The 24,153-nt window shown below is 37.9% G+C and overlaps 1 protein-coding gene across 2 annotated transcripts in view; it reads left to right on the forward strand.

The window, feature by feature from the left end:
- The window catches only part of faxcb (failed axon connections homolog, metaxin like GST domain containing b), a 47,134-nt gene extending 24,922 nt beyond the window's left edge, over window positions 1-22,212 (forward strand). For both annotated transcript variants that reach the window (XM_047598488.1, XM_047598489.1), the window contains exons 3-7: window positions 13,106-13,241; window positions 14,449-14,645; window positions 17,955-18,172; window positions 19,685-19,801; window positions 20,253-22,212. In XM_047598488.1, coding sequence (XP_047454444.1) covers window positions 13,106-13,241; window positions 14,449-14,645; window positions 17,955-18,172; window positions 19,685-19,801; window positions 20,253-20,563 — 979 coding nt within the window. In that variant the 3' untranslated portion in view covers window positions 20,564-22,212. The remainder of the gene's footprint in view (window positions 1-13,105; window positions 13,242-14,448; window positions 14,646-17,954; window positions 18,173-19,684; window positions 19,802-20,252) is intronic.
- The last annotated feature ends 1,941 nt before the right edge of the window (window positions 22,213-24,153 follow it).

Here is a 24,153-nt window from a genome sequence, read left to right on the forward strand (position 1 = left end):
AGGAAAAGGAAACGAAGGAAAAGGAAAGAAAGGGAAAGGAAGAAAGGAAAGGAAAGGAAGGAAAGGAAGGAAAGAACGGAAAGGAAGGAACGAAAGGAAGGCAAGGAAGAAGAAGGAAAGAAAGGAAAGAAAGGAAAGGAAGGAAGGACAGAAAGGAAAGGACGGAAACGAAAGGACAGAAAGGAAGAAAGGAAAGAAGGAAAGGAAGGAAGGAATAGAAAGGAAAGGAAATAGCAAAAGTGAATGACAGTAAAAACGTGACAATCAGAAAAAACGAAATGAACAGTAAACCAGTGAAATGAAAGTTACAGTAACAAAGACAAGTGAAAACAGTAACATCATGAAAATAAAAATGTAGCATGATCAGTAAAAACAGAACAGAACAGCAAACAAAAGGAAACTTAGCAACAGTGAATTGAACAGTAAAAACAGTGATGTGAAAAGTAAACTAAACAAAGGAAACTAAACACAGAATAAAGTAAACTAGAGATCAGTGAAACAACAGAATCAGTAAAAACAGAAATAACAGAACAAAGAAAGAAAAGACAGTCAAAAAAACATGTGAAAAGTAACAAGGAAAGAAAGAAAGGAAAAAGGAAAAGGAAAGAAAGAAGGAAAGGAAAGGAAAGGAAAGAAAGAAAGAAGGAAGAAGGAGGAAACGAAAGGAAACGAAGGCAAAAGGGAAGAGGAAAAGGAAAGGAAAGGAAAGAAAGGAACTAGCAAAAGTGACAATCAGTAAAAACTGAAACAAAAAAATGAAAAAAACAGGAAATGAAAGTTACAGAAAAAAAATGAAAACAGAACATGAAAGTAAAATACAAAATGACAAAACAAAATAACATTAAAAAGAAAACGTAACATGAAAGTAAAAGACAGAGTAAAACAGAATGAACAGCAAACAAAGGAAACTTGGCAAAAGTCAATGATAAAAAAAACATAGTGAAAGTAACAGAAAGAAGAAAGAAAAGGAAAGGAAGGAAAAGAAAGAAAGGACAGGAAAGGAAGGAAAGGAAAGACAGAAAGAAAGGAAGGAAGAAAGGAAAGAAAGGAAAGAAAGAAAAGAAGGAAAGAAAGAAGAAAGAAAGACAAAGGAAAGAAATGAAAGAAAGAAAGAAAAAAGGAAAGAAAGGAAATAGCAAAAGGACAGAACAGTGATGATCAAAAGCAAACAAATCATACAAATATAAATATCAGTAAAACAATAGATGAAAATAAACAAAGTGATATGAAAACTAACAAAAGAAGTGAACAGGACAACAATACAAAAACATACAAAAGTAACATGAAAAGTAGAAACACTAAAATGTTATAGAACAGTAAAAACAATGACACTACATATAATCTAAAATATGTAACTCTAATGGAAACTGATGTTTTGCATGTAACATTCAAAATTCAAATAAAACAATTAGACAAAGGATACTTATCAGATTTTTTCTTTTGATTTTTTTTTTTTTTCAAAGTATCAAACATATTGTATTACAGTAAATCATCAGTAACACATAGAGCTGGTCTGTCATGTTCTGTTTGTTGTTTGATCCTGATACAAATGTTCGAGGCAAAAACATCAGTTTCCATACTTACGAAGGATTCTGTAAACAGGTGACTTCCCACAATGAAAGATCGCTGCATTGAGGATCTGCTGTACATCTGCTGTACATTGGGAACTAAACCATGTGGACAACCCTCCCAGACAAACTGTTTTCTTGCGCTTTTCGTATCCCGAAGTCAACTTCTTACTGCGCTTTGTCTTCAGCCCATGTAGACTTTGTATACAAGCCTAAAGCACAAGCCCTGTAGATATCTCTTGAAAAATACCACTTCTGCTGCTTCAGCTTCTACCTTAACTTACCTTACCTTAGCTTACCTTTGTCAGGTTGAGACCGGCAGTCTTTTTTGTCACTATTTCCCAGGTGTTAACTTGCCTTTTCCAGCTCCAGGTTCAGCTTTTTGGTTTGTTTACTTCGCTACCACAACATTCCGTTGACATGGTTACTCTGTCACATTCTAGAATCTTTCAGTGATCACAGTCAGGAAAGAACTCTAAGGCATGTGTCAGAAGGTCAAGGTTCAGATGACACCCCAAAGCAGTGATTGGTCTCAATACTACTGCTCAGGGCTACGAAAAATCCTTGCGCACACACCCTCCGTCAGTGTGATACATTTCTAACAGCACCACCCAAACTCTAGACGGTGCTGTGTCTTTTTTTGCCAGTCGAGTTCATTTTTATTTCTGCATCCTGCTTCACTTTCCACTTCCTGCTTCACTTTCAACAATGGCAACTGAAACTTTTGCCGAAGTTTTGTATCTCCAAACTTCATCAGTTAAACGTTCCAATTCTTTACCGATCCAAAACAATCAATTCAAAAATCACAGCCCAACAGTAGACTTCAGGCACAAATGTTTCAGAGACAGGTCAGCACAGCGAGTTATTAATGAGGCCAGTGGTCATTGGGACAAATTCCTTTTTGAATCTGGTTGTCCTAAGCCTGGGTACCATGTACCGGCAGCCAGACGGCATAAACCTTTATTGGGAGTCTAGCAGGTGAATGGGGTCAGATAGGATCATTTCAGCTTTCCTGACAGCCCTGGATCAGTACACACATCCTCACTATATTCCTGAGCCTATTCTTGTCTTTCCCGGTGAAGGACCCAAGCCGGCAGATAAAAGAGAAGGTTTAAACAGACTCAATAAAAGTGGTGTCTACATTAAAACCTCTCAGCTTCTAGGCTTTATTTAGGCCAGCACCTCCTTATTCATCATCAAAGTCCCTCACCAGGCCCCATCCAGTAAAATGTGCTGGTGAAACTGCCAGTAAAATACAAGAAATAATAATATGATTCATAAAAGCTTGTCATGTTCTTTTGTCAGTGGGCTAAAGGTCCCTTCACCTCTGTGTTACCTCTATGCTACTTTAAATTAACTGCTATATATTCAGTGACACTTACCTCTGATACAGACCGTGTTTACAAATTTGATGAGTATCTCAAAAAGCAGAAAATTAGAGTGATGTGTTACTAATAAAGAAATAAGGGAAATGAATGATACATTTTGTGTTATACACAGCGTTGAAGTGGCAATGCTTATTATTATCTATGGCCTTTTAAAGAAGAGATGTGATGTGAAAAGTAAACAAAGGAAAAGGAAAGGAAAGGAAAGGAAAGGAAAGGAAAGGGAAGGAAAGGAAATGAAAGGACAGGAAAGGAAAGGAAAGGACAGGAAAGGAAAGGAAAGGAAAGGAAAGGAAAGGAAAGGAAAGGAAACGAAAGGAAAGGGAAGGAAAGGAAACGAAAGGACAGGAAAGGAAAGGAAAGGACAGGAAAGGAAAGGAAAGGAAAGGAAAGGAGAGGAAACGAAAGGGAAGGAAAGGAAACGAAAGGACAGGAAAGGAAAGGAAAGGAAAGGAAAGGAAAGGAAAGGAAAGGAAAGGAAAGGAAACTTAGCAAAAGTGACATGATCAGTAAAAACTGTGACAATCAGTAAAAAACTGAAATGAACAGTAAACCAGTGAAATGAAAAGTTTACAGTAACAAATGACAAGTGAAAACAGTAACATGAGAAGTAAAACATTTACAAAATCTGTACAAAAACAAAATAACATTAAAATGAATAAACCTGTAACATGAGAAGTAAAATGTTAGCATGATCAGTAAAAACAGTAACATGAACAGCAAACAAAAGGAAACTTGGCAAAAGTCACATGATCAATAAAAAACAGTGATGTGAAAAGTAAACAAAGGAAAAGGAAAGGAAAGGAAAGGAAAGGAAAGGAAAGGGAAGGAAAGGAAAGGAAAGGAAAGGAAAGGGAAGGAAAGGACAGGAAAGGAAAGGAAAGGAAAGGAAAGGAAAGGAAAGGAAAGGAAAGGAACTGAAACGAAAGGACAGGAAAGGAAAGGAAAGGAAAGGAAAGGAATAGAAAGGAAAGGAAACTTAGCAAAAGTGACATGATCAGTAAAAACTGTGACAATCAGTAAAAAACTGAAATGAACAGTAAACCAGTGAAATGAAAATTTTACAGTAACAAATGACAAGTGAAAACAGTAACATGAGAAATAAAACATTTACAAAATCTGTACAAAAACAAAATAACATTAAAATGAATAAACCTGTAACATGAAAAGTAAAAATGTTAGCATGATCAGTAAAAACAGTAACATGAACAGCAAACAAAAGGAAACTTAGCAACAGTGAATATGAACAGTAAAAACAGTGATGTGAAAAGTAAACTAAACAAAGGAAACTTAACAACACTAGTATGAAAAGTAAAAACATTAGCATGATCAGTGAAAACAACAACAGAATCAGTAAAAACAGTAACATGAACAGCAAACAAAAGGAAACTTGACAAAAGTCACATGATCAAAAAAAATGATGTGAAAAGTAAACAAAGGAAAGGAAAGGAAAGGAAAGGGAAGGGAAGGAAAGGAAAGGAAAGGAAAGGAAAGGAAAGGAAAGGAAATGAAAGGACAGGAAAGGAAAGGAAAGGAAAGGAAAGGAAAGGAAAGGAAACGAAAGGACAGGAAAGGAAAGGAAAGGAAAGGAAAGGAAAGGAAAGGAAAGGAAAGGAACGGAAAGGAAACTTAGCAAAAGTGACATGATCAGTAAAAACTGTGACAATCAGTAAAAAACTGAAATGAACAGTAAACCAGTGAAATGAAAAGTTTACAGTAACAAATGACAAGTGAAAACAGTAACATGAGAAGTAAAACATTTACAAAATCTGTACAAAAACAAAATAACATTAAAATGAATAAACCTGTAACATGAAAAGTAAAAATGTTAGCATGATCAGTAAAAACAGCAACATGAACAGCAAACAAAAGGAAACTTAGCAACAGTGAATATGAACAGTAAAAACAGTGATGTGAAAAGTAAACTAAACAAAGGAAACTTAACAACACTAGTATGAAAAGTAAAAACATTAGCATGATCAGTGAAAACAACAACAGAATCAGTAAAAACAGTAACATGAACAGCAAACAAAAGGAAACTTGGCAAAAGTCACATGATCAATAAAAAACAGTGATGTGAAAAGTAAACAAAGGAAAAGGAAAGGAAAGGAAAGGAAAGGGAAGGGAAGGACAGGACAGGACAGGACAGGACAGGACAGGAAAGGACAGGAAAGGAAAGGACAGGAAAGAAAAGGAAAGGAAAGGAAAGGAAAGGACAGGAAAGGAAAGGCAAGGAAAGGCAAGGAAAGGAAAGGAAAGGAAAGGAAACTTAGCAAAAGTGACATGATCAGTAAGAACTGTGACAATCAGTAAAAAACTGAAATGAACAGTAAACCAGTGAAATGAAAAGTTTACAGTAACAAATGGCAAGTGAAAACAGTAACATGAGAAATAAAACATTTACAAAATCTGTACAAAAACAAAATAACATTAAAATGAATAAACCTGTAACATGAAAAGTAAAAATGTTAGCATGATCAGTAAAAACAGTAACATGAACAGAAAACAAAAGGAAACTTAGCAACAGTGAATATGAACAGTAAAAACAGTGATGTGAAAAGTAAACTAAACAAAGGAAACTTAACAACACTAGTATGAAAAGTAAAAACATTAGCATGATCAGTGAAAACAACAACAGAATCAGTAAAAACAGTAACATGAACAGCAAACAAAAGGAAACTTGGCAAAAGTCACATGATCAATAAAAAACAGTGATGTGAAAAGTAAACAGAGGAAAAGGAAAAGGAAAGGAAAGGAAAGGAAAGGAAAGGAAAGGAAAGGACAGGAAAGGAAAGGAAAGGAAAGGAAAGGAAAGGAAAGGCAAGGAAAGGCAAGGAAAGGAAAGGAAAGGAAAGGAAAGGAATGGAAAGGAAAGGGAAGGAAAGGACAGGACAGGAAAGGAAAGGAAAGGAACGGAAACGAAAGGACAGGAAAGGAAAGGAAAGGAAAGGAAAGGAATAGAAAGGAAAGGAAACTTAGCAAAAGTGACATGATCAGTAAAAACTGTGACAATCAGTAAAAAACTGAAATGAACAGTAAACCAGTGAAATGAAAAGTTTACAGTAACAAAAGACAAGTGAAAACAGTAACATGAGAAGTAAAACATTTACAAAATTTGTACAAAAACAAAATAACATTAAAATGAATAAACCTGTAACATGAAAAGTAAAAATGTTAGCATGATCAGTAAAAACAGTAACATGAACAGCAAACAAAAGGAAACTTAGCAACAGTCAATATGAACAGTAAAAACAGTGATGTGAAAAGTAAACTAAACAAAGGAAACTTAACAACACTAGTATGAAAAGTAAAAACATTAGCATGATCAGTGAAAACAACAACAGAATCAGTAAAAACAGTAACATGAACAGCAAACAAAATGAAACTTGGCAAAAGTTACATGATCAACAAAAAACAGTGATGTGAAAAGTAAACAAAGGAACGGAAAGGAAAGGCAAGGCAAGGCAAGGCAAGGCAAGGAAAGGAAAGGAAAGGAAAGGAAAGGAAAGGAAACTTAGCAAAAGTGACATGATCAGTAAAAACTGTGACAATCAGTAAAACACTGAAATGAGCAGTAAACCAGTGAAATGAAAAGTTTACAGTAACAAATGGCAAGTGAAAACAGTAACATGAGAAATAAAACATTTACAAAATCTGTACAAAAACAAAATAACATTAAAATGAATAAACCTGTAACATGAAAAGTAAAAATGTTAGCATGATCAGTAAAAACAGTAACATGAACAGCAAACAAAAGGAAACTTGGCAAAAGTCACATGATCAATAAAAAACAGTGATGTGAAAAGTAAACAGAGGGAAAGGAAAGGAAAGGAAAGGAAAGGAAAGGAAAGGAAAGGAAAGGAAACGAAAGGACAGGAAAGGAAAGGAAAGGAAAGGAAAGGAAAGGAATAGAAAGGAAAGGAAAGGAAACTTAGCAAAAGTGACATGATCAGTAAAAACTGTGACAATCAGTAAAAAACTGAAATGAACAGTAAACCAGTGAAATGAAAAGTTTACAGTAACAAATGGCAAGTGAAAACAGTAACATGAGAAATAAAACATTTACAAAATCTGTACAAAAACAAAATAACATTAAAATGAATAAACCTGTAACATGAAAAGTAAAAATGTTAGCATGATCAGTAAAAACAGTAACATGAACAGCAAACAAAAGGAAACTTGGCAAAAGTCACATGATCAATAAAAAACAGTGATGTGAAAAGTAAACAGAGGGAAAGGAAAGGAAAGGAAAGGAAAGGAAAGGAAAGGAAAGGTAAGGAAACGAAAGGACAGGAAAGGAAAGGAAAGGAAAGGAAAGGAAAGGAATAGAAAGGAAAGGAAAGGAAACTTAGCAAAAGTGACATGATCAGTAAAAACTGTGACAATCAGTAAAAAACTGAAATGAACAGTAAACCAGTGAAATGAAAAGTTTACAGTAACAAATGGCAAGTGAAAACAGTAACATGAGAAATAAAACATTTACAAAATCTGTACAAAAACAAAATAACATTAAAATGAATAAACCTGTAACATGAAAAGTAAAAATGTTAGCATGATCAGTAAAAACAGTAACATGAACAGCAAACAAAAGGAAACTTAGCAACAGTGAATATGAACAGTAAAAACAGTGATGTGAAAAGTAAACTAAACAAAGGAAACTTAACAACACTAGTATGAAAAGTAAAAACATTAGCATGATCAGTGAAAACAACAACAGAATCAGTAAAAACAGTAACATGAACAGCAAACAAAAGGAAACTTGGCAAAAGTCACATGATCAATAAAAAACAGTGATGTGAAAAGTAAACAAAGGAAAAGGAAAGGAAAGGAAAGGAAAGGAAAGGAAAGGAAAGGAAAGGAAAGGAAAGGAAAGGGAAGGGAAGGACAGGACAGGACAGGACAGGACAGGACAGGACAGGACAGGACAGGAAAGGACAGGAAAGGAAAGGAAAGGAAAGGAAAGGACAGGAAAGAAAAGGAAAGGAAAGGAAAGGAAACGAAAGGACAGGAAAGGAAAGGCAAGGCAAGGAAAGGAAAGGAAAGGAAAGGAAAGGAAAGGAAAGGAAAGGAAAGGAAAGGCAAGGAAAGGAAAGGAAAGGAAACTTAGCAAAAGTGACATGATCAGTAAGAACTGTGACAATCAGTAAAAAACTGAAATGAACAGTAAACCAGTGAAATGAAAAGTTTACAGTAACAAATGGCAAGTGAAAACAGTAACATGAGAAGTAAAACATTTACAAAATCTGTACAAAAACAAAATAACATTAAAATGAATAAACCTGTAACATGAAAAGTAAAAATGTTAGCATGATCAGTAAAAACAGTAACATGAACAGCAAACAAAAGGAAACTTGGCAAAAGTCGCATGATCAATAAAAAACAGTGATGTGAAAAGTAAACAAAGGAAAAGGAAAGGAAAGGAAAGGAAAGGAAAGGAAAGGAAACGAAACGAAAGGACAGGAAAGGCAAGGCAAGGCAAGGCAAGGCAAGGCAAGGCAAGGCAAGGCAAGGAAAGGAAAGGAAAGGAAAGGAAAGGACAGGAGAGGAAACGAAAGGAAAGGGAAGGAAAGGAAACGAAAGGACAGGAAAGGAAACGAAAGGAAAGAAAAGGAAAGGAAAGGAAAGGAAACTTAGCAAAAGTGACATGATCAGTAAAAATGTGACAATCAGTAAAAAACTGAAATGAACAGTAAACCAGTGAAATGAAAAGTTTACAGTAACAAATGCGCGTGAAAACAGTAACATGAGAAGTAAAACATTTACAAAATCTGTACAAAAACAAAATAACATTAAAATGAATAAACCTGTAACATGAAAAGTAAAAATGTTAGCATGATCAGTAATAACAGAAACGAACAGAAAACAAAAGGAAACTTCGAAACAGTGACATGAACAGTAAAAACAGTGATGTGAAAAGTAAACTAAACAAAGGAAACTTAACAAAACTAGTATGAAAAGTAAAAACATTAGCATGATCAGTGAAAACAACAACAGAATCAGTAAAAACAGTAACATGAACAGCAAACAAAAGGAAACTTGGCAAAAGTCACATGATCAATAAAAAACAGTGATGTGAAAAGTAAACAAAGGAAAAGGAAAGGAAAGGAAAGGAAAGGAAAGGAAAGGAAAGGAAAGGAAAGGAAAGGAAAGGAAAGGAAACGAAAGGAAAGGAAAGGAAACTTCGCAAAAGTGACATGATCAGTGTGATGATCAACAGCATAACATAATCCATACAAATATTAACATTATCAGTAAAACAATAGCATGAACAATTAAACAAAGTGATATAAAAACTAACAAAAGTAAGTTGAACAGTGACAACAATTACAAAAACATTACAAAACGTAACATGAAAAGTAGAAACACTAAAATGTTTATATGAACAGTAAAAACAATGACACTCACATACTAACTCTAAAATATGTTAACTGCTAATGGAAACTGATGTTTTTGGCATGTAACATTCAAAATTCAAATAAAACAATTAGACGAAAGGATTTACTTTATCCAGATTTTTTTCTTTTTGATTTTTTTTTTTTTTTTCAAAGTATCCAAACATATTGTATTTTACAGTATAATTCTCATGTAAGCAGCATGGAGCTGGTCTGTGCTCATGTTTTGTTGTGTCTTGATTCCTGATACAAATGTTCGAGGCAAAAACATCAGTTTCCATACTTACGAAGGATTCTGTAAACAGGTGACTTCCCACAATGAAAGATCACTGCATTGAGGATCTGCTGTACATCTGCTGTACATTGGGAACTAAACCATGTGGACAACCCTCCCAGACAAACTGTTTTCTTGCGCTTTTCGTATCCCGAAGTCAACTTCTTACTGCGCTTTGTCTTCAGCCCATGTAGACTTTGTATACAAGCCTAAAGCACAAGCCCTGTAGATATCTCTTGAAAAATACCACTTCTGCTGCTTCAGCTTCTACCTTAACTTACCTTACCTTAGCTTACCTTTGTCAGGTTGAGACCGGCAGTCTTTTTTGTCACTATTTCCCAGGTGTTAACTTGCCTTTTCCAGCTCCAGGTTCAGCTTTTTGGTTTGTTTACTTCACTACCACAACATTCCGTTGACATGGTTACTCTGTCACATTCTAGAATCTTTCAGTGATCAAAGTCAGGAAAGAACTCTAAGGCATGTGTCAGAAGGTCAAGGTTCAGATGACACCCCAAAGCAGTGATTGGTCTCAATACTACTGCTCAGGGCTACGAAAAATCCTTGCGCACACACCCTCCGTCAGTGTGATACATTTCTAACAGCACCACCCAAACTCTAGACGGTGCTGTGTCTTTTTTTGCCAGTCGAGTTCATTTTTATTTCTGCATCCTGCTACACTTTCCACTTCCTGCTTCACTTTCAACAATGGCAACTGAAACTTTTGCCGAAGTTTTGTATCTCCAAACTTCATCAGTTAAACGTTCCAATTCTTTACCGATCCAAAACAATCAATTCAAAAATCACAGCCCAACAGTAGACTTCAGGCACAAATGTTTCAGAGACAGGTCAGCACAGCGAGTTATTAATGAGGCCAGTGGTCATTGGGACAAATTCCTTTTTGAATCTGGTTGTCCTAAGCCTGGGTACCATGTACCGGCAGCCAGACGGCATAAACCTTTATTGGGAGTCTAGCAGGTGAATGGGGTCAGATAGGATCATTTCAGCTTTCCTGACAGCCCTGGATCAGTACACACATCCTCACTATATTCCTGAGCCTATTCTTGTCTTTCCCGGTGAAGGACCCAAGCCGGCAGATAAAAGAGAAGGTTTAAACAGACTCAATAAAAGTGGTGTCTACATTAAAACTTCTCAGCTTCTAGGCTTTATTTAGGCCAGCACCTCCTTATTCATCATCAAAGTCCCTCACCAGGCCCCATCCAGTAAAATGTGCTGGTGAAGCTGCCAGTAAAATACAAGAAATAATAATATGATTCATAAAAGCTTGTCATGTTCTTTTGTCAGTGGGCTAAAGGTCCCTTCACCTCTGTGTTACCTCTATGCTACTTTAAATTAACTGCTATATATTCAGTGACACTTACCTCTGATACAGACCGTGTTTACAAATTTGATGAGTATCTCAAAAAGCAGAAAATTAGAGTGATGTGTTACTAATAAAGAAATAAGGGAAATGAATGATACATTTTGTGTTATACACAGCGTTGAAGTGGCAATGCTTATTATTATCTATGGCCTTTTAAAGAAGAGATGTTTGATGACTGAGTTTTATGTCATCATTAACAACATAAAGTTTTGATGATAAACTGGAAAAAAAGACTTAAGACTTGAAGGAGGGAAATTACTTTGTCACCATAGCTTCGTTGCACATACAAGTAACACTCATAAAAACCACAAGAAAGATAAAATAAAATTAGATTAAATTAAAGTAAAACCTTACAAATTTATTGTGATTCTAAATTTCTGAGGGTAGATGTTTTATTAATGAGGTTTCTTTCTCTGAATAAACGGGAATAAAGTCTGTTGCATCTCAGTAATGTGGATCAGAGTCAGTGAACAGTATAATAAGTGAAATTCCAAAAGTGGAATTAGTGTTAAATTGCATTGTGACATTGAGGGTTTAACAGTGTGGCTACTTGCTTACTATTTATCAAACAAAAAATAAGTACAGGAGATTTTGCCAGACGGCTGTTCAGTTACTGTAAATTATGCAAATCTAAAGAGCATTGGAGTGTAATAAAAGCAGATGCTAAGCAACCAGGCGGAGTCTGTGGTCTGCCTGGAAAATGATGAGAGAGATCCAAACTGTATTCCTCCTTAATGCTAATAAGCATGCAGAGTTTAGAGAGTTCAAGGGATAGAGAAGTGGAAATAAATGCACAAATTAGCATGTGATGAGACGCAGAGAACAGTGGAGTGAATTGGATGATTTTATAACCTCAACATTTTAGGTTTACTCCTTTTCTTGCTTCAAGTGAAATCTTTAGTTAACGACGTCGTATCAGATGTCATTCGATGTTCAGTGTGGTGGTGATAATGCAGGCATACACTGATAAGTGCACTCGAGGATGTTTTCAGGCAGCACAGTGGGATGGCATCCACCTTTGTTGGCTCAAATCTGAAGCACTGTCATGACTCATGTAGTCAGTAATTTCAGTTCTAACAGAAGTTGTTCATAACCCACAGCTGATGCTTTGGATCCGTAGCAACAATGCTTTCCACACAGATTTTTAAACAAGATAGACAAGCTTGTCCTCAAATCAAAGGATCCTAAAATCTGCTGTAGTCAGAAAGATAATAATGCCCTGGTTTCTTGGGTTGTTTTGGTTACCTCAGCTTAGCAGCTCAGAACATTAACATGAATATACAAGTTAGTTAGACAAGGGCTAAAAGAACATCAGAGATCAGGGTCAGGGCAGATTTCTTTTATGCACAGAGTTCAGAAACAAAATATGGCAAATAAAGCTAAGCCCATGGTGGGATGAATTTTTTTTTTTTTTTTTTTTTTAAAAAGCCTCACTGCTGTGTCACCTTGGTACACTAGACTATCTGTGTGACCTATTGCTCCCAGGAAGGTTTATTAGAGACGTGAAACTGAACCAAAGATCCTGGTGTCTGTTCAGACAATGAGTTATGTTTGGTGTTTATCTCATACCAACAACTGACCTAGAAAACAGGACGTGGTTTATAATTTAACATTTTCAGTAAAAGATACTACTGCTGTCTTTCAAATTAGAATAAATGAAATCCTCCTTAAACCTCATGCTGTATGTGCTGGAGTTAAGCGTTGGTGAAATAACTGCTCAAAATAAAATAATATTCATACATTGTCATTTTATATAAGCCTCTTTTGTTAGGTGAGACCCCAGATAAATATCCTGGAGTAGCTAGTCTCAATTCTTAGTCTCACTGGTAACTGTTGGTGTAGTTATTTTTCTGTCGGTGCCTTTTTTGACAGGTGCAGTCATGGCCACATAAAGGCCACTGAAATTTAATTGACTCAGCAGATGTTTGCCAGAGTATAAACATTCCCAACGAATGAACTCCAGACCAATTTTGTTTTGTGGGCAGGGATGTTGTTCTGGCTTTGAATGCATCTAAATATATGACGTGATCGATGGTGGTTAAGTTGATGTTTAAACCACGACACAATACTGCGTATTTACAGAAGGTTTTGTTTTCTCTGTGTAGGAAGGAGCAGGAGCTGGACTCCAAAGATGCTATAATCCTTCATCAGTTCTCCAGGCCAAAGAACGGTGTGCCCAGCCTCTCACCCTTCTGCCTCAAAATAGAGACCTACCTGCGCATGGTGGACCTTCCCTACCAGGTGATGACAACAGGTTTCACTTAACTGTTGAATTTTGGAAGAAAGGTAACTGTGCTTAAATCATCATGTAACAATGAAACTTTGCCGAGTTTCTAGTATGTTGTGGTGTCATTCTAGTGTTATAATGCTTCTTTGTTTAAGTTTAGATGAGGAGATTTCTCTTGCCCAAGACTGGGTTTCTGTAGTTAGTAGTTTGTCTTTTCAGTCATCAATATTCACTTGTTGAAGTAGTTATTCCAAGACATCCCTCCATAAGTGACAGTGTCTTTCAGAAATCTCTGAAACAGATAGTGTCTAATGGCACAGTTGGTTAATGGCTGACAGTGTTTATGGCTCCTGAGTTACTTTTATTCTATTATAAAGATGTTTGTAATGACCCTTATTTAGAGACTCAACATATTTAAATAATTGTTATATATTATGTAGAGTTAGGTTTGACCGACATGGATTTTTTAGGGCCGATACCATTTTTTTTTACATCAGCCTTGGCCGATGGCCGATACGTGCTGACGATTTGTCTGAGCCGATATTTGGAGCCTTTTCTCTCTCTGTTTACATGATAAAAATGACATAATGATAACAAAAACATAAACACTTATTAAACTCAAATACTATTTAATGCTCTTTTGCATATAAAATAGACAGGTAAAAAGAGGTAGAGCTCAAGCATTTTCCTGCTTCTAGCTGCACGCACTCTGCTAGTGGGGGAGGTGCAATGTATGGGCTGCAGCCTCTCCAGCAGCACAGGGATGCCTGTCTGTCTGTAAATCGGCCGGCGGGTATATCGGTCGATGTCTAATGTAGACCAGTGTTATTTTAATGGATGATTTTCAGTATTTCAGAGAGGGCTAAGTTAGACAGAGGATTTTAAAAAGATTTGACTGCTTCTTATATTGCTAAAGGATGCAGTACATGGTGACTGTGTACTAAGGTTTGGTGATTTGTGACCAGCAAGACATTAACTACTGGATCCCACAGTTACCATTATGTAACTCACATTTCTTCCTTGATTCTCTTTACTTGGTAGACTAGGCTTTCAGACAGAAATGAGTATTATGACAAAAATGGCCCCAATGACTTCATGAAAATTTTTTTAATGACCCTCAAATTCATCACATTTATTTAACTTTCTGGTTGGGAACAAGAGAAAAACTCCAAGAGGATTAAAAAAAAACATATTCTCATATGAAGTTATGTCTTTCTGCAGAACTACTTTGATGGGAGGCTGTCACCGCAGGGGAAGATGCCCTGGATCGAGTACAACCACGAGCAGGCGTCGGGGTCCGAGTTCATTGTGGACTTCCTGGAGGAGAAGCTGGGGGTGAACCTCAATAAGAACCTCACACCGCAGGAGAGAGCCGTGTCCCGAGCCGTCACCAAAATGGTTGAGGAACACCTCTACTGGTAAGGGAGTTGCACATAAACTCACATGCAATAAAGCACAATTACAGCTGTGACTGTGCGATTGCGGCAGACCCTTTTTAAAGACAGAATATAGCATTATTTTTTGAATAACTTCATACAGCTGTTGTGCTGAAAGACTAAAATTATACATCTACTAGCTTAAGTTACCTCATAGTTAAACCACATCAGGGCCCAGCTTCACTGATCTCTTTGAAAAACAATAGTATTACATTGATTTCAGTTGTTCAAAAAAGAAGGTTCTTCAAGAGAGTCTCAAATCCTATGTATTTTATATAAATAAGGATTACATATTCAACCTTTCAGCCCAGACTCTCTCTATCTTTAACATCGCTGCGGTGTTATCTGTCGTCCTTTGCAGGATGGTGAGTCACTCCAGTACTCTAGGCACTCTAGGCAAGAATAATACAGCTACTGCTGCTGCTAGGAAATTGTTTTCACCACTCCCCCCCCCCGACCCAGTAAGACGGAGTGTTTTCCATTACCTAAAAGCTCCATCCATCTTTTCATTACCCCCCACACCCTCACACGTACACATTGATCGAACCCCATTTGATCTGGTGCGATGAGACCTGTTGTCCTCTGCTATATAACATCAGGAAACACTTTGAACTTAACTTTTAGATCTTAAAAAAGAAGTAAATGAAAATGTGACTCATGTAGCATTCTTTGTCTCACGTACTATTTGTGTGATGTAAACAAGGGATTTTCTCAAGATTTCTCTAAGACAGCAGAGATCTTTAGTGTAACGCATGTTCTCCCTTCCCCCGTCCTTCTCCGCTTTCTCTACTACCAGTTGAGACCCACATATAGACCTATCGATTTGAATTATTTATGTCAGGGCAAGGACGTGTGGCATCTTGTTGCTCTTTGTGTGGCGAGACACATGAGATACAGCCAGAACGTAGACACAGAGAGACTCACTCCTCCTGATTGATTTGGTTTTAAAAATTACAACAGGAAACTTAAGAGCTGCCAGCCGACTCTGAAGCTGTGTTACATGAGCTATTCTAAGCCGTTCTATCTCAACGTGTCCTTAAATACGAAGTTTTTTTAAGATGTTCAACAAAGAAATATCCTTTTAAAGTCAGTTATGCAATCAGTATTTTCTTTTGCACCGACCAAACGTTACACTCATAGAGATCACAGAGATTACGCAGAGATTTTTTTCTAGTTCCTTTGAATAAGTATTTTCAACACAGGAGTTATGGAGGGCACAATATAGCTCAAATAGAGTGAATAGTGTTCACAAATACAGCTTCAAATGAAAACTAACTCTGTTTAAAAAGTGTTTACCACCACATTACTCTTGACAGCATTATAAATGATAATGCGCAAATGTTGTAGTTAATCAAAGTATAAAACCCATTGGACATCCAGTATTTATTTTAGAGCTGAGCATCACGCTGTTTCTTTTATAAAGCACAGAGTATCATGCTATTGTCATCTTTGTATCTCAGGAGCCCGATCCCAGAGATGAAATTAAACATTTAATATCCACAAGTTTAATCTTGGTTTCCTTACACAACTTGCAACACTAAACCAGGCTGAAGAACTCCTCTTTAGCCACCGGCTCTGTGTTTTTTTTTCTTTAGTCTGGACAGAAAGGACTGCGCATCCTCTTTGGATATCAGATATCAGATAATATGACAGGAAGTAGAGTGTGGTCAGTGTATAGTCACCGTTGCCAGATGTAGGCCAGATGCTTTAATCCAATATCTAATGAACGACCAGTCATATACAATGAACGTGAAGACTGGAGAGGATAAGGCTTCTTTCCAGTCCTATCACGAATCATTGGTTAGTCACTGCTGGCAGGAATATGACATCAGACTTCCAGGCTTTGTGAGAGAGTACACGAGTGTAAAGACCTAGCAGCTTAATCTTGTTACTATGCAGATAGCAATAGAGTAAGAGGAATTTATTTTGGGCTCTGAGTTTGTTTGCACACAATCATGCAGGATAAGTCTGACTGCTGCTGTGAGACAAATCTCTGCTTGACATCCAGGCGTCTCATATAAGTTTCCTTTTTAATTTACTCCAAGCATGAAAGGATTCATTTTATATTTCTTCCAACCTTGTTTTTTTTTTTTCTATAAATGATTCAACTGAAACAGCCACTTTAAGCATACACTTTTGCTTTTATTCAAAAGTTTTTCATCAAAATCTATTGCACATAATCTGTCATAAGGCCATCTTTCTCCTTTCTCCTCTAGTCTGTCTGTGCAGTAGATGCACAGGCAGACTCTGAGTACTCCCCCCTGTTCATGAACAAGAAGCTGACAGTTTGAGGGCCTTAATATATGATGTTGAGTCCTGGTAGAAAGAAAGGGGGCCATGCAGCTGATGGATGGGCAGGGCAGTGCACTTTTATTGATTGGTATGAGGTCAATAATCCTATGCAGGCAATAGGATGAAGGGGCTGAACCTTTTGTTAAACTGTCTTGTTGCTGAGTCACTAAATCCTAGATTCAGATTTTTGAGTTGACATGAGGAATGTTTTTCTGTTTGTGTATGTAAACAGACAGTACTGTGTTAACACAGTATCTGTAATCTAATTTGACTTATTACTTATGTCTATTGACAGGAGCAGTGTGCAGCACATGTGAAATTTCAGGATCCAAAAACATAGTTGACTTCAGTACAAAATGACAAAGGTTCAGCTAGAAATGGGGTTAAAAAAAAGGCGTAGACCAACAGCCAGTTAACCCACTAATTCACATGTAAAGAAGGCAGACCTGAATGGAATGAATGTGGCTTGCTATCACCAAGACATGGGAGTTGTATTGGCGAGGCAAAGGATCAATCAAACTACTGCTGATGCCCTCCCTCATGGAGTCTAGTCAAGAAAGGAGAGTGACTAATTAGAGAATAAAAAAAAATTTAATTGCCATAAGAAGAAAAACGATGGCAGCTGAAAGGAGTTATTTACTCGGGTGACCCTTCTCTCCACACACTCAGGACACTTCAGCTCTAGAATCAGCACCATGGACAGCAGACAGATATGTTTTATATGTTTGTAGTGTACTTGCTGGGAATGCTTTGTCTCATCTCATCTTCTACTACCGCTTATCCTCACTGGGGTTGCGGGGATTGCTGGAGCCTATCCCAGCTGTCAGTGCTTTGTTTTTAATCTTAATCTAAGAAACTTTGACAGCAATTGCTTACTTCTTCCTAAGAAGAAGTGTGAAAGTCTTGTCTGTTCCTGGAAAACATTTATGGTTAAATAGAAAAACTGGTCGAACTAATGTATTCTAAACATGAAGTTGTCTGCATTCTGTATTTTTGCAGGACGATAGCCTACTGCCAGTGGGTAGACAACCTGGAGGAAACTCAGAAGCTCCTGTCGATGAGCGGTCCTCTGAGCGACACGCTGAAGTGGCTGCTGGGCCACCTGAACGGCAGCATGGTGCGCAGGGAGATGTACGGCCACGGCATCGGACGCTTCTCTAAGGAGGAGGTCTACACGCTGATGGAGAAGGACATGAGGACGCTGGCCACTCTGCTGGGTAGGAAGATCACTGCCAGTGTTAATGCCTTTTCCTCTCCAACTATCATGTAGGTTTCCCAAAAAGACTAAATGGAATCTTAATATCAGTGACAGAAATAAAAGTTTCAGCCATGCACCAGAAGTTTTGAAGTTTCCCTTAGTGAGAAGCAGAGAAGTGTGATGTTCTGCCTATTTATTTCATATAAATGGTTTATGTTCCTCACTGACAATAGACCAGAGATTCATTTGTCTGTATGACATTATTTCAACATGAAATCATCACTACCTCCTTGTTTGCATTTAAGTGTAATTGTGGTGCGGGCAGAAAAGGTTGAAAAGGGCCAGGAATACATCAGTGTTCAGTTGGAAACAAAGGTGCTTTTCATCGATCGGTTTGTGTCGTTTCATCTAACAACCACTTGTGTATCGTGGGAAATGGGAAGTCATTCCCAGAGTAAAAGCATAAGTACAACTAAATGGGTTTTCCTTTTAATGTCTGCTAGACTCAAGCGCCAGAATCTGTTGTTGTTATTGCTGGCAGAAGTGCAGCTTGTCCCAGCTTCAAGTTAACTTATTCTCTGAAGATGCAGTGAAGCACATAAATATGTTATAGCAATTATTTCATAGACACTGTAGTATTTTGCTAAAACTGTAGTATTTTGTTAAATCTAAGTTCTCAGGTTTGGAACATGTGTATCAGAGCAGTGATTCCCAACCATGAGGAATTTCAGCAGTGACTGAGGCTACATGGAAAGATGGTCAAATAATTTCTCTAATTTCTAAAGCATATTTTTATACTTTCATAAAAATGATATTATACTATTATATTATATAAAATTATATATTTAGAAGAAAAATAACTGAAAATACAATCATACAAATTGGTCTGATCCTAACTAGTGAGCTAACAGCTAGTTAAGCTAACAACAGTAGACCACTAATTAGCAAACTAGCATACAAGTTGAAGAAGTTTGCTTCAAGTCATTGATACAATTCAGCCAAAGGGATAATTAATTTTTAAGCAGTTGAAAACATTACCTAAAATATTTGGCGTATTGTAACCCTTAAAGTCATTAAAACAGTAAGCTAAAAGTAAGGGATGAATTACTCGGTTAGTTTGATAATAACACGGTCAAAGTAATCTGAATTCATAATTTAGAATGACTCAAATATTTAACTGAAACTATTAAATACCGGTAAATGAACCAAAAAACAGGGTCGACAGACATCACGAATATGTTGGATTTATATTTTGAGACCTAAAAATGTGTGTGACAAACTCAAATCTGGTCACCCTACTAAAAAGGAGATAGATGAATATTTATTCGAAATAAGTTTAACATAGTAGACAAAAGAGAAACACTTAAACTATGAGTAAAGCAATGAAGGAGAGTACTGTAGTGTTTGAATTCATCTGATTGAGTTGCGGCAGTACGAGGTAAGAAAAGGAAAGGTCGGGAAGCCTTTTAAGCTCACCAACATTAACAGATTTGTTCATCCCTGCGTCTACACTTTGCTTTTTGTCCTGCAGGAGATAAGAAGTACTTCATGGGCTCTAAGATGTCAACATTAGATGCTACAGTGTTTGGGCATCTTGCTCAGGCTATGTGGACTCTACCTGGAACACGACCAGAGCAGCTCATTAAAGGTCAGTGGATTAGTTCAGCACTAAGACACGATTTACCCCGAATATTTCCGATGTTCTTCATGTTAACGAATACCCTGTACTTATACTGCTGCTTCGCCCTGTACATATTTTTTTTCAGTTCAGCCACTAGATGGCAGTGGTATCCTACTGCAGTGCATTGTTGCTGCCAGGCTTAGATAGCTCCTTTAAAATCTTGCATGTTGTTGTTAGATCCAGGGACCCCTTGTCTCTTATCTTTCTCAGAAAACAACAGCAGAGCTTGTAATGTCACACATTCTGTGATTTATTACATCATGCATAATCAAAGTTCTAGCAGAAACAAACAAAACTGTCACATGCGCTATCCCCGCTGTCTTCTCATTGACTGTACCAGACTCACAGTGCCAGGAAGCACATGTGACACCTCCCACTCGTTTTGTCTGTAAATGTAAAAGCCCTGATGTTTACACAGGAGAGCTGATCAACCTGGCCATGTTCTGCGAGCGGATGCGGAGGAGGTTCTGGCCCGAGTGGTTTGTGGAGGTGGAGGATCTTTACTATGAAGGCGACAGTGAGAGCAGCGGCGGCTCTCCTACAGGCCAGCTGGACTTTGGCCTCTTCTCCAGGACAGACACTCTGGATGACAGCGACGGCAGCAGCCACTCAGCCGGACACTCGCACTCCCCCGACTCCGACCACTCGCTCTTTGACTCGGACGTGGGCACGGGGTCCGACAATGACACTCACCTGAAAGAGGAGTTAATGCCAGACCTGGAAGTTTGACCTGCAATTGACTGATGGATTGACACTAACAGGAGGCTGGATCAGTCAGCGCTTCAGGCTGCTGTTTGGTTATGCTTATTAAATCTGGCTGGGACAACCTGTCCAGACAACAGCTCGCACAGCTGAAGAAACTATTCCAGCTCCTCCACCTGCAATACCCAGCATGTTACAACTCCCCAATGGACCGACTGGGTGTTCATATGCAGAGGAGGCAAACTGAACCTCTTAACAATAAACATGCTACTGTACGGTGTGTCCCCTCCCGTAACGTCACAACTGTCCCCGCGGCAGTTCCTCTTTGCCTTATTCGTCTCGTCGTAAGATACAGTATCTGGATCTGGTGTGAAAGGTTAACGCAAAGGAAACATCTCATGCAAATGCGGCAACGACAGAAGGTTGTTGCAGACAAGACAGGTGGCACGTCACTTGCTATGAAATGATGCAACTAATCACCACTCTGCCATGTTTCATAACGCACAAACTCCTTCAAACAGGTGGAGAAAAATCCTGTGGCGAAAAAGGAACAGCTGCTGTGTCTCTGCCATTAACCATCCGTGTTCTGAAGAGTAAACACAGATGACATTGAGTCCATGCCCGAGATTGATCCTCATATCACTTCCTTCATGAAAATATGTGGAAGAAATCTATATCAAAACAATGCTACAACTGTAAATCCACTTGTTGGCCCGTTGAAAAGGATATCAGAAGTAGATGAGCAGATCTGTGCCTGTGTAATTCGCTTGTTATGATATTTATTTTATTTCCAGTAATTAATTATCCGCTTGCACTTTGTTGATGTTGAGCCTGGAGTTGTCAGTGATTCCTTTTCTGCATCGTTTTTGGTCTTATTCTGAGTTGCAGCTTAACAATATGACCGCTAGGGGGAGTTAGCAGTCAACCTGATGGCTTCTCCATTCTGCAACATCAAGGTCATTCCAGCCTCAGCACCTGCAGATAATTCAACACAACAAGTTTTTGCTACTTCATCATTCCTAAGCTTCAACACAGCAGTTCCCATTCTTAGGCGACCTGTCAGTGTGTGTAGGTGTGATGTGCGAGTTAATGCGTACTTGCATACTGCAGCAAATCAGCCTTAGTGCTCGGAACTAAAAAATAAACAAATAAAAAAATATGTGAAACTATTCTGCAACAGGTTCGTTGTGATATAGATTATTATCAGTGCCACTTTGTTATTATTTCTGTATGAATTTAATTGTGAAATATATATATATTTTTGCTTAACTTATTGTTTTTTATTGTTTTCTCTCAAAGAGAGATATCAGTTTGCACTAGTGGAATTTTTCTTTCACCTTATTTCAGTGGGATAAATCTGCTGCGAAGGCACCGAATAGGCCATATGAATGGGAAACATAATGCAGGAAGCTGAGTGTTTTGATATTGATTTTAATGTGAGGGGACTGAGCTGCTTGTGATAGCTGCGTGTCATGTGAATGTTACTGGGTGTGAATGTCCTCAGTGAAGCCGTTGATGAAAAAGTCTTTGCAGACTGAGTCAGAATACCAAATAATACTGAACCGAGTATCGGCAGATACAAAAAAACTGGAGTAAACAAACATGGACCAAATCATGTGGGGAAATGTTCACTTTTGTCATTTTAAGCTTAGTAAAAACAAACAAAGCAAAAAAAAGCAAATAAAAAGGGATCATGGTACACATAGAGTAGGTGTAACAAAAGGCAAAATGTTGGTTCGCCCACACTGCTTTTTCTCACTTGTATCAAGTCATGCAGCTAGCTTTGCTTTTATTTCTCCAGTTCTGTGTCCATATCTGTCTCTAACATTTCTGCCTCTCATCATATATATGTGGTGCTCTCATAAAAATCAAAAGACACATTTCTGTCCAAACCCTGCTAGTCTGAAAGTCCAGGGAACACATAGTAAACAGCATAGTGCCTGTTTCCTCAGTAGAACAATAGAACAGCTCCAATGAAAGCAGTTCAGACTGGGTCACAGTCAAACATATGAATCTGAACTCAACTCACGTCATGAAATTAATGTTACAAACACCTAGTAGGTCAGCCTTTGAGTTTGATAATTTTTTTTTGTCAGTATGAAAGATATTGCTCTTGTGATGGACCCTAAGAGAAATTCCCTCATGTATGACAGTTTGAGCATCTTTAAACTCATTGTTTTGTTTTAATGGCACACAGCCTTACTGTTCTGGTTGAGTCTCACTGCCCTCAGTGTCATTTTCAGAAGCAGTTTGTGGATTTCCCAGCATAAGAAAACCGATCACTCAGGAGCAAATGGTGCACAGATAAAGTCTGACACTAGCCAGTTAACACGGATAAGCATCTAGAAACTAATGAGCCAGATAGCTCAAATGAATCTTAACATTACCCCGTATCTGCTCGATTAGCAAGTGTTTGCTAATGTGTTTGTCATTTCAACATGAGGAGACAATATGGCTGTTGTTGTGTTTATAATTGTTCTAGTGCCCCCAAGTGGTCAAAACAATTAATGCAGCTTTGAATTTTAAAATAACATTTCAGTCACTTTATCACTGTGTTTTAAAGTGAAAATCTCAGAATTCGACCATTAAAAAAACCAAAGCTGTCAGCAGTGACATATATTGAGGCTTGGATAGTTAGTAACCGAAGGCCAGCGTATTATCCAGACACTGAGATTCAGTAGAAACAACCTTCCTCTATCATGCTGTCCTGTGCTTTGCATCCTGACCTTGACCCGCCTTTGCCTTAGTGGTGTTCTTTTTACTCGCCTCATCCACTCTGGGTGTCATATACAGTACAGATGGACTGCTTTAATCAAGCCATATTAAAACTAGATATCTTGTTGTTGGAATCATGTCATAGCATTACTGCTGGTGTAATGTAAATATTGTATGTGTGACAAAGTGTACCATACTGTATGTAGAACCGACTGACTGATCAAACTACCTACGGCCGTGCAGTCAAAAAAAAAAAAAAAAAAAATGGAGTGTCTGAATGATTTCAATAAAGAGTAGCTGTTACAATTTTGAACACGCTCTCGTTATGAGTTTAATCGACATTCTCATCGTGTGTCTCGGGTTAATAAGGAGGTGTCGACGGCGTGACACTTCTTTATTGAGCTGCACGCTGTATTTTAGTGTGTGTCCCGTTGTCATATCTCTGACTGAGTTTGATATGTGTGTGTGAGTGTGTGTGTGCATGTGTGTTTTCAATCAGACTAACAAGTTGCAATCATTCAGGTGTGGAGGGGGGCTGATTAAGAGTCAGCCAGCCGTTGGAGGCGAGACAGGAGGAGAGACGAGGTACAGAAGTGGGGAGAAGAAAACTTGGGAGGGAGGGTGAGATTTTTATTTATTTTTTTAAAGAGAGAAAGTTGAGCCAGGGCAAAGGGGGAAGTAACCAGGAGCAAAAAGAAGAAGGTGGGATGAGGAAGAGGAGGAGAGGAGCAGGTGGTGGAAAGGAGAGATGAGGTGAAGAGGCCAGGACAGAGGAGTGGAGGGATAGCAGAAAGTCATTGGGGAAGGGAAGAGAGTGGAAAGGAGCATCATGAGTTTTTTTTTTTTTTGAGGGGAAGGGAAAGAATAGACAGGAGAGGAGAGGATGGAATGGAGCAAACGGA

The sequence above is a fragment of the Mugil cephalus genome, chromosome 11, assembly GCF_022458985.1.
Source record: "Mugil cephalus isolate CIBA_MC_2020 chromosome 11, CIBA_Mcephalus_1.1, whole genome shotgun sequence".
Classification (NCBI taxonomy): Eukaryota; Metazoa; Chordata; class Actinopteri; order Mugiliformes; family Mugilidae; genus Mugil; species Mugil cephalus.